Raw genomic sequence first — 12,559 nt, 5'->3', positions numbered from 1 at the left:
TGAGTGTTGACTTTTTTGCCAACTAATCTGAGAGTATATTATGAGATATCATTACTAAGTAACAGTATTCAGTGTTTGTCTGCCTCAAGTTAAATGTCTTTAATAGAGGAATGAATTCTTAGACTAACTGTCTTTAGGTGTATGCAAACTGATTGATTTTGGTTTCTGGCAATACAGGACTACAGATAACTGTCATTGTGAAAGATTAGTAAATACTTTAGTTGTCAGTATGTATGTGACTTTATTTTGTGAATTATGCTCTTGTAAATTTAGTAGTAAATTTTGTAATTTCCGTCTTGTAGCACAAGTAAAATACTTAAACTGGTAATTCACCAATGTTCTTACTAGTTGACCTCTGAACCTTTTGCTTCAAGTACAGCTGTGCAAAAGTATTTAGAGTATTATGTAATGAATCCTTTTTAATAAAATTTTCAATTTATTTTAATATTTGGAAAATAAGCATATTAGAAGGGTACAAGTTCTTTTTTCCAACAACTGAGATAATTCAAAGAATTTAGTTCAAAGAAAGAAGCCAAATGAAATAATACAGAATTTTTAGAGGGTATATCCTATGGTAAATCCTCTCTTTCTTTAAAAAAGAAGCTTATGTTCTTTGGTTTATCAAGGTTACTGTTTTCTGCCCCATTTTTTAAGAATTTGCTGTGAGATGAATTTGATCTTACTAAGGGATTAGGGAACCAATCCGTTCCTCTATTTTTATACAAGAAATTTTCTTGATCTCCTAGAAAATTCTTTTCCAATTAACTGCACCGCGCTTTTTAGGTCTTTGAACGGAAACACTATTAATTTAGGTACTGTAGACACAAATAAATCAGTGCAGCATTATCATTTTAGCAGAAGTCAATGTGTGTTGCTCGGTGTGTGTTCCTCCCTGCCAGCTTGTGCTGACAGGGGCGATCCAGGTGGCAGACAAGGTGTCGTCGGGCCGGAGCTCTGTGCTGGTTCACTGCAGCGACGGCTGGGACCGCACGGCACAGCTCACCTCCCTGGCCATGCTGATGCTGGACAGCTACTACAGAACCATCGAAGGCTTTGAAGTTCTGGTGCAAAAGGAGTGGATAAGCTTTGGGCACAAGTTTGCATCGGTAAGAATTAAAAGATAATCGAAAGGACCGTGCGGTATTAAATTTCTAAAGAGGTTTCAATGTTAAGATACTTGGTTTGTGTAAAGGTTTGATAATTCATTTCACTTTTTTGGAATTTGGATTTAAAACATTTCCAGGTAGAAAAACTGAGTAGAGCTTTTGGGTTTGGGCCAGTTTGGTCAGTGTTTTTCTTGCTGTTCTTTCTCTGAAAACTCATATTTCGTCCTTTACATCCTTTTTAAAACCACAGAATTGCTAGGCTTACTGTGGTTATTGAGCAAAGAAAATAAGAAGGCAGAAAAATTACATCCTCTGAAACTTTTCTGCCAAAGATCAGAGAAAGTTGGGACGTGAGGTTCTCAGTCACTCTCCCTTTGGACTGTTTTGAATGTCACAAAAAGCAGATGAATAAGTCTGGCCAGTGTATATTGTGATATTTTGAATGCTGCTTCCCAAAATGTTCTAAACTTGTCATTATACCTCTCAAGAGGCTGTCACCAGTAATGCTGGTTCTTGTTCTTTTCAGTTGTCTTCTGGATGCTTAGAAGGTTAAGTAGAAAAAGAAAGATATGTGTCCTTCACTATTATGAATAAATTCAAATAATCTGTGATTCTTTTTGTTAAACTATTCATTTTAGTTGGGTAGTCAAAGGACTGTGTTCTCTCTTTAATGGATAATGTTTTTCCCCTAATAGTGAAGCAGGACTTCACATCCCTTCCAGGTGACTCGCTCAGTCCATTGGTTCATGTCTGACAATGCAGCAGCAATAAGGATGATTTAAGTAGCTGCTTTTGCTTAAACTGCTATTTTATTTTCCCAATTTGTTCACTCAAGTAGCAATCTTTGCAAATGGTTGAAGCCACTCTTCTTTAGCCACCTGCTGTAATCTGAGAGCCCTGTAAATTTCGATGTGATGGATTGTTATGCTTATAGTGAAGGTAGGTCTTTCCTGAAGTGTTCTGTAGAAGTGGTGGAGTCAGGATCCCTAGAGGGATTTAAGAACCTGTGGGGGACATGGGTTAGTGGTGGAGTTGTCAGTGCTGGCTTAATGGTTGGACTTGATGATCTTAAAGGTCTTTTCCAACATGAAAGACTCTGTGAAAAAAACCTGATAATGTAAGCAAAAAATATTTGATTGTACATACCCTGGTTTAGTTTGGTAATTATTTGGTTGAGCTGTGAATTTGAATAGTGAGGGCTAGACACTCAGTGCAGTTAGAGCATTTCCTGAACATCACCTCTGAAACTACTGTTGTTATGTTTTCCCTCAAGTGAGGAGTTGAGGACTAGGATGTTACTTATATTGTCTGGGTTAGAGCAAGCTTCACATTTTCATGGAACCAGAGTTGCAATTTGCATTATTTAATATCAAATAACTAAATAGTAGAATACTTAAGTTCCTCTCCGTATTTTTTATCTAATGATGTGTGCAAGAAGTTTCCCTGTTGAAAAGGAATTCCCCACCCCAACTTTTCTATGTGTAGTGAACATAGTGCACTATGCAGATGATAAAATTGCTTGTTATGTGGAATTTCATTCTAATATGACAAATACAAGACATAATTATAGATGAAAAATACTCAGACATCCTAAAACTGCTAATGTTAGTGAAAGTAGACAGACTTTTACTCCTTACTGAACACATATGACTGTTAAAAGATAGCAAGCATTTCAGACCATGAAAACTGAAGAGCAAGGAGGCCAATTTGTTTGTCTTCCCTATAGTGCTTTTCGAGTAATTTGCTACTGTTGACTGAGTTCAGCTGCAATCTCTCATCTCCCTCTATTTCCTACCACTCAATTCTATTATTTTAAACTATCTTGCAAGCCATTGTACAGAGTAGTGTAGGGGTTTTATGATTTTTCATGTCCTTAAGACATTAAGCTGGTGATCTTACAGGCAGATAGACAACATCTTAGTTCAACGTACTAAGACTTGCCTGTCTCCTCCAGGCAAGTAAATTCAAACAGAATTGTGGAATTAATAGAATCTCTGTTCCCTGAATCTTACCTGTTCTCAGCTATCAGATGCTAAAAGGAAGTAAACAGCTTTTACCAAATGTAAATTTTTTTCTGTCTGTGGGGAGAATTCCTTTGATTGTTATTTTAGGCTCCTCAGAATAAGTGATTCACCCAAACTTCAAAAATCTGTATTAATTTTGTGTCAAGAACATGAACGTTTCCTTGAGCTCCCTCATGTTTGCTGACTACTTAAGGTTCAAGTGTGGAGGGGGAAGAGGGGATTCTGTGTGGGTAGTTTGATCTGGGTTCTCCAGTGGCTTAAAATACAAAAGAAGACAAAGTATGTAACTTGGCTTTTGACAGACTTAGTATGTAAATATAGTTCAAAATATGTTTTGATTATTTGCTAAGTAATGCATGCTTCAACAGTTCTTCTTGTCCAATAACTAACACGTTTTTGTGACAGGACCAGTTATCACTTTGGAATTTTTTTCAGACATCTTTGGAACAGCTTTGCAGTATTTCTCTATATCTGAATCTCTCCTCCTTGGTGCAGTAGCTAATTTGTAAATTATAAGACGAAGTTGCTCTGTTACAAAAGAATGTTGTAGTACAAAAGAAGAAATAATGTCTGTTGCCATAAAATGCCTGTTTTGGTTAACAGGAGGCTATATTGCTTCATTTCAGAGAATAGGCCATGGTGATAAAAATCACGCTGATGCAGACAGATCACCCATCTTCCTCCAGTTTATTGATTGTGTGTGGCAGATGTCTAAACAGGTACGTTGTGTTATTTTTCAGTAATCTCTTCACACTATTACCTTCTGAATCAAACCCATAGATCTTTGTTTTTAAAAAAGTATTTGAAGAGGACAGTGTACCCCTCTGCTCTGACCTGTAGTCAAAAAGCATGTATTTACTTTTAAACTGTACCATCTCTCTACCCTGTTTCTGAAAGTGATATACAAGCTTGTAGTTACATTGCTTGACATGGCATTGGCTGTGCAGGCACGGCTGATGTGTCCTGGACACTTCTTGGAAACATACTGAGGGATGTTTTGTACCCAGCAGAATGCTTTTACAGGAATTGCATCCAACTGGCTTAATGGAGTCTGTTGTTTCATTTCACCATTCTGTGAAGCTGTCCCTTGAACTGCAGGGACATGTTGTTTTGTCAAAGCTTGAAAAGGAAGCTTGAGATCTTCTGAGTGCTGTGATTTAAATATTGTATGTTCAATAAGTAATGAGACAAAGCAGTGAACTTGGTCTGTTTAGGGGCAAGGATTAGGATGTAAACCTTTTTTGTCCTGTATGGTGCTGCACTATGAGTGCACTATAGACATAAAATATGAAAATGTATCTGTCTTCTATTCTTTTTATAAATTAAAGGCACAGCATTTTGAGAAGAGTTTCTTTTAGTGGCTAGTTTGAGAAAGTTGAACACCTTGTGTCATCTGAACACTTAGTCTGCTATGCAGTACATGAAAATATTACCTTAAAAATTATTTGTAGATGTACAGTGGCTTCTAAACTCTACCTTTAGCCTTTCAAGCAGGGCACGTGCATATCTCTCTGCTTTTTCTGCATAAAGAATGAATTTGTCTTTTCTGGTTTTAGTTTCCTACAGCCTTTGAATTCAATGAGCAGTTCCTGATTACAATCCTGGATCACTTGTACAGCTGCCGGTTTGGTACTTTCTTGTATAACAGCGAGTCTGTCAGAGAAAAAGAGGTTAGTAAAACCACTGCTTGTTTAATTGCATTGTTGTCCTGACTCTAGGTGATTACAAAAAGTTTTGGTTGTATTGTATTTGGTTATAGTCCTTGGCTTTATTCTTCTTTGGCAGTAGTTGTACGCAGTCACTGCAATACTTGTCAAGCACTGATTTTGGAATCTTTCTAATACAGTAACTTATGCTTCAAAGTAAACCAGAAGTGTATTAATTTTAGAATGTAGCCATGGCTTCTGTGATGGATTTCCTGATTTTTTTTTTGCAAATATTTACTGTTCTTATTTCAATTTCGTTTTAGAAAGTGACTGAGAAAACGTTATCGTTATGGTCTTTGATAAACAGTGAAAAATCTAAGTACACCAATCCTTTTTATAGTAAAGAGCTAAACCGAGCACTCTATCCAGTAGCCAGTATGCGTCACTTAGAGCTCTGGGTCAATTACTACATCAGGTGGAACCCAAGAATTCGGCAACAAGTAAGTAAATTCTCTGTAATGGACAAAAAATGCTTTTAGACTTCGGAAATATGAAAGTTTTTGTATTATAACTGACTTGTAGGATAGTACCTGTAATCTGTTCGGGTTTTTAATAATATGTTTGTACAGATGGAGAAAAAAAGGTGAAAGTAATTACTCATTTCTCTCTTATTTGAACTCGGCTCTTCTCAGAACACTGAGCTTTATTTCACTGTTTAGTAGCAAGTCGTCCTCGACTTCTTTCTAGCCCCTTTTCTTGGAGACAGCTTCGGGAACATTTTTTTAAGGGCATTTGGTGCTACTAAATGCTGAATGACAATGCTTAGAAACGGGGCTTGCTGATCCCTGAAGAGTGAGGGCATTAGCATCACAAACATGCTTAGTTGCACTTGCTTAGTCTTTCTTCTTTTTCTGAGAGAGGGTATGAAGTTCTTTAGAAATTAAATGACCTTTTCAGTCCTTTCTCTTTCAAAACTCTCTGTATTGATGGCTTCTACTGATGGTAAGATGTAATTTTTTTATTTAACTTTGATGACCCAACTTTGTTTACACTGTGAAGGAAGGCTGTTATTGAAAATTATACAAGTGGCTCAGACTGGAAGCCCAGAAAAGCTTTTATCAAGTTACACATAGTTGAGTTCTGTGCTTTTAATGTTTAGTATATGGACACTGGATGTTTGTTACAATCTTGCTCAAAATCTCAGCAATGTGGCACGTGAAGATAGTGCACAGAGACTAACTTGTCTTTCCTTAACAAGTTGTGGAGGTTTGAGTAGGACAAGATAGAGGGACAATTTCTTTGACAGAAGCAGTCTTCACACTCCAGCCCCTGGAATGAGTCAGGAGTTTTGAAGCAATGCACTCCCTTTACCAAAGCCGATCTCCTGCATTATTTACAGCACTTTAGAAGCTGCAGGGAAGCCAGGCAGTTTGCTATGGCTTTTTGCTAATATTTTGGGTATTTTAATTTGAAGTTCTTGTTTTAAAGCTTTTTTTGCTGACTGTGAAAGATGGGGGTGTTTTGCAAAAGGTGAATCCACAGATTTATTTTAGAAAGTGAAAGATTATAAGACATGCAATTTAGCTGTAGATCTACTTAAAAATGCGCTTTGTCATTATTCAGGAGAGGTTTTTGGCAGGAGTTTCTTAGTAGAAATGCAAACCCATGTGACAGTATTCCATGCTGCTACTACTGGTCCCTAATTTTCACCATTTTTTCTATACAAAATGCAAGAGGTTTTTTTCTGCTCTTGAAATTTATGCTTCATCTTCACTTAAGCAGCTGAATTGTGAACACACGGCGTGAACCATTTTTTTGATTACCTTTGTTAGTGCCATCACTTCGAAGCATGTTCTGCATCAGACCTCAGTCTAATGAAGAGTCTGGTCTGTCACTAACAAAATCATTATCCCTACATCACTAATGATCTTAGTACCTGCATTCAGCATTGATCCAACTTCCCCAGTTGCCTCAGCATTCATCATGATCCTCATATGGGTGGGCAGTGAGTGGTGCCCCTCAGAGTGCAGGTTCAGCTGGTTTTTGGAGGCATTTCCATTTGCTCCTGAGACTGCACTGCTGTTAGCTTTGAGTTACAGGCAATTGACTGTGAAACAGCAGCGACTTCTGGACAGTTATATACAGCTGAAGGTAACTTTAGGCTCTGTATCTGCCTTGGACATTGGTAATACTTCTTTTCCATTTGTTCCATTCCATCAGTCTAATAAAGTGGAAACAGTTAAAATGCTCTCCCAGAGTAATCTCCTGAAAACCAGGGCAGTTGATTTTAAACATATTTAAGTTTTCTTACAGAATTCACTCATAAAGTTTTTTATTTCACTTGTTTATTTACGCTAAGTTGCAAATTTACTATTAAAAACTCAAGTAAATCTCATCAGTGAGAGAAGTTATTTAATCTGAAGACATGGATTTCATGTCTTCATAATCTAATCTGGCTAAACGCTGGTTTTTAGGGAAGATGGTGAGACATCTGGCCTCTGGAATCTAAAAGCTTTTAATAAGTCAAGAAAAAAGCTTTGGACAAGGTATATGAATAGCTACTTTGAACACAAAGCTAGATAACAAGAAAATAAAATCTATATGCTCCAGGAAGTGGTGGCTGATTTTACTGAGCTAGGACAAACTGTTCTGTGCAAAGATTTTCTTTGGGGGAGACAAGTGGAAGGCAGTGGGCTCTTAGGTTACAGAAATGAGTGTTTCTGTTTAGCTGGAACCTGCTACATGTGCTAAGAAACCACGGATACTGCAGCATCCTGACTGTGTAGAAGCAGTTGGCCTGAAGTGATATAAGACTAACATGGATCTCTTTCTAGCAGCCAAACCCCGTGGAGCAGCGTTACATGGAGCTCCTTGCGTTACGTGACGATTATATCAGGAGACTTGAAGAGCTACAGATCACAAATAATTCTAAGATACCCAATTCATCAGCCTCATCAACATCTCCCTCACAAATGATGTCCCAAGTACAAACACATTTCTGAAGAAAGTGTTGGCTTCTTTCTATACTGTAATAGCAAGTGGTGCTTCACATAGATCTATAGCAAAAGGAGGAATATTCTAATGCCTTACGTTAGACTGTCCTAACACAAAGTGTTTTAGACTGTCTTTATTTGAGGAGGACTTCAGAACAAACAAAACCAACTCTTCAATTATGTGCCTTTCAGAACCTGTGGACTGGGAACATTATTAATCAACTCATAGTTATGGAGGGCTTTTTAAGAGTTACTTTGGAAAGTGTGGTACAATTGAAATTAAATTGATTTATTGTTTTCATAAGAATGCTTTAATTTATTACATTGTAGGTCATGTTCCTATAAGGAAATTCATGCTCAGTCTTGAATACATGTCGTGAATAAACACATTAATGGCAATAGGAATATTCACATTGTGTAAAATTAGGTATGTGTGTATTCCTGTTAGGAATACATATGAGTTCATGAGGTAAAAATAACTTCTATTGTAAGATTTCAGAGAGCAGTGCTGAAACTTTCTGGTTATCAGAGAATTCCAAATTTTCCTTTTTTGAAATAGAAATATGGAAGGCATTTCACTGCTATGCTTCTAATTAAAAAGTTCAAATAGCTCAGTAGATATCAAAATAGAAAAAAACCTTTTTAATTGTAAATTAATTTTATTTTAAAAAAAGAAAAGCAAATGCCAGTTGTACTGGATTCGGAGAAGTCCTGTTTTGGCTAATTGTTCAGATCTAAAGTATATTGCAAATCATCACTGTGGGCAATATTGGTTCTTTGGATTAATGCAGAATAAAATGTTTCTAAAGACGGTTTATATAATTAAAAACAGACCCACAGAGACATTACTTAAATATCCACCAATAGCCATAGTATTAAAGCTTCTCTTTGTCTCATTCAAGTAAATGTGCCTGTTTAAAGGAGCTTTTATACCAAAGTAGGGAAAAATTCTCAGTTATAAATAATTTTGAAAACTTGTACGTTTATAGTTTACTGTTTAATTTAACTTCTGTGCAGCAAATTTTATTCTTAAGTATTTAAGGGGCTTTGGTATCCAAGATTTGCATATAGTGAGTGCACTTACGTTGAACCTTCCTGTGAGCTCTAGTTTCAAGCCTTCCTTTCACAGGCTTTTTGTAAACCTTTAATTTGTTCATTTCAGGTATTTTTTAAATAGCTGCAAGCATTTCTTATGACAGCACAAACTTTGCTCTTGATATTTAATTAAAATTTTGCATATTCTCATAAGTTTAATGATGTTCAGGCAATCCAGGAAATACTGCAGTTCAGAATCTGCAGAGGACTCTAATATTGTTATTTTAAAGGAGATATTTTGATGCTTGAGGCTTCTGTCAGTGTAAATTATTGTACGTGTGGTGAGTTTTGATCTGCAAGATATAATAGGATTATATATAAATTAAGTTTTGTGTAAGTATATATAATATAGTTTATTAGAAGTTCTGCAGGTTTATAAAGTGTAAATATTTTGCATATGAAAACTAAATTTAAAGCTATAGTTCCATAAAATAAGTCAAAGTTTAGAGGACAGTGAATATTTTTAAAAACAGTATTTTTTCAAAGGAATAAAAGTATACCGCCTCTTGATTTAATTCATTATATGCACTGAGTTGCACTATGTTTTTCAGGGAAGTTCAGAGCATACAACAGGTATGTTCTAAATACATAGGATTATATGACTTATTTTGTCCTCTAAATTTCACTCTCCCATCTGTGTTCTCCAGTATCTGTATCCAAAATAACAATGTTGTCCCAAAATCTTGACTTGTTAAGGTAAAAAGATGCATTACATCAGGTAAATGAGGAAGGATATTCAATTGTTCATGATGTACTTTACATTTTAAAAGCTATGCATACTCTGGTATATTTACCTTCTACTTACTCGTGGTTTATTAAAAAAAAAAGCTATTTTTATTAGAATATTTAAAGTTTCTGTATTTGAGTTGAACATATTGGTGACATCTGTGAGTGGTGTGAAGAATTTCTGAAAATGTAATAGTTTTTACTGTTTAAACACTACATGGTAACCTATTGCATTTGGGAAAGTGTAATATAATGGAAGGGATCTTTTTGCACTTACTTCATTACATATATACCATTTTTCATATTACTGTTCAGCCGAATTTATTTTTGAAGCTCTCTAACAAGGCTCTGTGTGGGCTTGGATTTTTCTCAAGTCAGCAGATAAGATACTTCTTTTAATTCTGTTTTTACATATTAGACCAATATAAGGGTGGTTTTAATCCAATACATATTGGAAGATACTACTTGTGAATGTAGGCAGACAAAGTGGTCAATGTTAACACCTCTCTCCTTTCCCTGTAACGGGGTGATCTGGGCTGTTGTTCTGCACACAGGCTGTGTCTGTACGGCACCTCCTGCCCTGTGCACGCTGCAGGAACAGCTCCCTGCCAGGAACACATCTGGGGAAGCTGCTGAGGTGGTGAAGGAGAGGTGAAGGTGCCGAGTGCCTTTTCCAGGAGGGGTGAAAAAGCAGAGCTGGGATGTTCACATCACCAGCAATGAATGCCCAGTATCCCATAAGAAACGCCCGTCTTGGAATGCTAGTTTAGGTTTTTTTATGTATTCTTACTTCCATGAACCTGAGGAAATAACCTAGTTTTTGTGCTGGGCTTCAGTTACTTAATTAGAAAGGTGGTTTGTCGAATGCCTTGTTTATTTGCTCATGCCTTACCCCCCCCAGCATCACTGTTATGGCTGTACCCAAGACATGACTTGTGTGCTACCTCCTGATGTATTGTTAACCTCTGCCTTGAGTTCAGGTGTTGTCTCGCAGCAAGCATCCTGTCGTGCATGAGAAAACGTGTTTTATAACCGAGCAGGATCTCCTCAGTACTACTGTTTCCTCAGTAACGCTGTCGCCCGCCCTCCCTGGATACGGCGGGACCGCTCCGGAGCCGGGCCCTGTGTGTCGGGCGGCGTTGGGGCGGGGGGAGAGGAGCGAACATCCTCTGTCTGCCGCGTACGTGCGGGGCGGGGAAAATAAAGATGTCAGTGTTGAACCCTCTGTCTCCGACAGCCCTTTCACTGGCGCGCCGTCCGTGAGCCCGGGTGTCCGTGCGGGGGCCGGAGGGGCGGCGGGCCAGGGTGTCCATCCCATATCCCATCCATCCCGCTCCTCCCGGCCCGGCCCTCCCTCCTCCCGGCCCGGCCCCGCCGCCCGCCCTCGCGGCGCGGGGGCCTCTGGGAAAGCGGCTCCGCCAGGTGACAGCGCTCGGCGCCGCCGGGGCCCCACCGGGCCGGGCTGAGACGGCGGGGCCGGGCCGGGGCGCCGGGCAGGGCTGGGAGCCCGCCCGCCATCCCGGGGCCATGGAGCGGGCGGCGGCGGCGGCCGGGCCGGCGGTGGAGGGCGGCGGCGGGAGCCGGCGAGCCGTGCGGGCGGGGGGCGCGGCGGCGGCGGGCGCGGGGTCGCGGCAGCCCAGCACCGAGACCCTGGACAGGTGAGCGGGGCCGGAGCCGGCGGGAGGGCGGGACAGGGGGTGGCGGGGCCTGCGCTCCCCGCGGCGCCGGGCGGGGAGGCGGCGGGAGCCCCTCGGGCCGAGCCTCGGCCGAGCGCGGCCCCCCGGCCTCGGGGCGGCCTCGGCGGAGCTGCAATCTGGGGGCGGCTGCTGCCCATGGTCCGCGGCGGGAACCGGCTGTTGTCAAAGTTTCCTCTGCGGTTGCCTGTGCCGGCAGTGCCGCCTCCGGCGGGCCGAGGGCTCGGGCGGCCGCGCGCGCTCGGCCCGGGGCGGGGGCAGCGTCCGTGCGGACAGCGGGGAGAGCGACCGCGGGCTTGGAGCCTGTTCCCGAGGGGTGCTGTGCGTGGGTTTGGTCTGCAGAGGTGTGACTGTCCCCGGCACCGCCGTGTGTGCCCCCGCTGTGCGCTGGGGTGTCACTCGGTGTGCTGTGAACCACCCCTCCCTCCCCAAGCCCCCCGCGGTGTGCCCCGCTGTGCTGTGCGTGTGTCCCGGTGCTGTCCGTGTGTCCGCAGGTATATGCGGTGTGTCCCCCTGTCCGTGTGTCCCCCTGTCCGTGTGTCCGCAGGTGTATGCGGTGTGTGTCCCTGTCCATGTGTCCGTAGGTGTGTGCGGTGTGTATCCTGTCCGTGTGTCCGCAGGTATGTGCGGTGTGTCCCCGGTGCCCGACTGCCCGCGGGATCTCACCGGGACGGTGCCAGGAGCTGGGCGCCAGATGGGACCGCGTCTCCTCCAGCAGCTGCTGGCAGAGTCATTCCTTCATTTAGAAGTTTCCAGCTGAAGGCAGATTTAAGTGCTGAGCCTAAAAATCCTTAAACAAGGAGTTGAAACTAACAGAAGTCTCACTGCCATGAAAAATAAATAAGCAAACTCTATTTAGAAATCAGTACCAGGTTCCAGTCTCTATATTCTCTTATGTCTCTGTTAGGAGAAACCTGGAGTTTTACAGTGTTCGTCTAGTGAAGGTGGAAATCAAATGTCCGTTTTCTATCACCAGAACATGCACCTTTGTATTCCTTATTAGTGTACTTTCATATCTTAATTCTCAGCTTTCTTTTCCTAATCCTGTTCTACCCTGGGGAAGTTATAATGTCCATAGGTCATATGGCTTATTTATTTGTCAGTGTGTCAGTAACAGGCCAGGCTGATGTGAGTGACTGCAGATGAGACAGAATAGAAAGGCAGTACTGGTGTGTGCCCCACTTGGCCGATGGTGGGAAGGCAGCGGTGTGATCTCTGGCACACTGACACTTCCTGACGCTGGTCCTAGGGGATGGTCCTGCATGCACATTCGTT

General features: G+C 41.1%; 2 protein-coding genes across 13 annotated transcripts in view; both read left to right on the top strand.

Moving 5' to 3' along the window:
* Nucleotides 1–10,810, top strand: part of MTM1 (myotubularin 1) — a 40,218-nt gene extending 29,408 nt beyond the window's left edge. For 7 of the 9 annotated variants that reach the window (XM_032702192.1, XM_032702197.1, XM_032702196.1 and 4 more), the window contains 5 exons: nucleotides 900–1,106; nucleotides 3,757–3,849; nucleotides 4,687–4,800; nucleotides 5,100–5,276; nucleotides 7,611–10,810. In XM_032702192.1, the coding sequence (XP_032558083.1) occupies nucleotides 900–1,106; nucleotides 3,757–3,849; nucleotides 4,687–4,800; nucleotides 5,100–5,276; nucleotides 7,611–7,778 (759 nt within the window). In that variant the 3' untranslated portion in view covers nucleotides 7,779–10,810. Of the gene's footprint in view, nucleotides 1–899; nucleotides 1,107–3,756; nucleotides 3,850–4,686; nucleotides 4,801–5,099; nucleotides 5,277–7,250; nucleotides 7,541–7,610 lie in introns of those variants that run through there. The other 2 variants (XM_032702198.1, XM_032702200.1) reach the window with 2 other exon arrangements.
* A 360-nt stretch (nucleotides 10,811–11,170) lies between these two features.
* Nucleotides 11,171–12,559, top strand: part of MTMR1 (myotubularin related protein 1) — a 38,371-nt gene continuing 36,982 nt past the window's right edge. For 2 of the 4 annotated variants that reach the window (XM_032702189.1, XM_032702188.1), the window contains exon 1: nucleotides 11,171–11,248. The gene's annotated coding sequence lies outside the window, so the exon portion shown is untranslated. The remainder of the gene's footprint in view (nucleotides 11,249–12,559) is intronic. The other 2 variants (XM_032702191.1, XM_032702190.1) reach the window with 1 other exon arrangement.

The sequence above is a fragment of the Chiroxiphia lanceolata genome, chromosome 14 (assembly GCF_009829145.1).
Source record: "Chiroxiphia lanceolata isolate bChiLan1 chromosome 14, bChiLan1.pri, whole genome shotgun sequence".
Taxonomy (NCBI): domain Eukaryota; kingdom Metazoa; phylum Chordata; class Aves; order Passeriformes; family Pipridae; genus Chiroxiphia; species Chiroxiphia lanceolata.
Note: the sequence above shows the minus strand (reverse complement) of the source record. Positions and strands in the feature narration are given on the sequence as shown.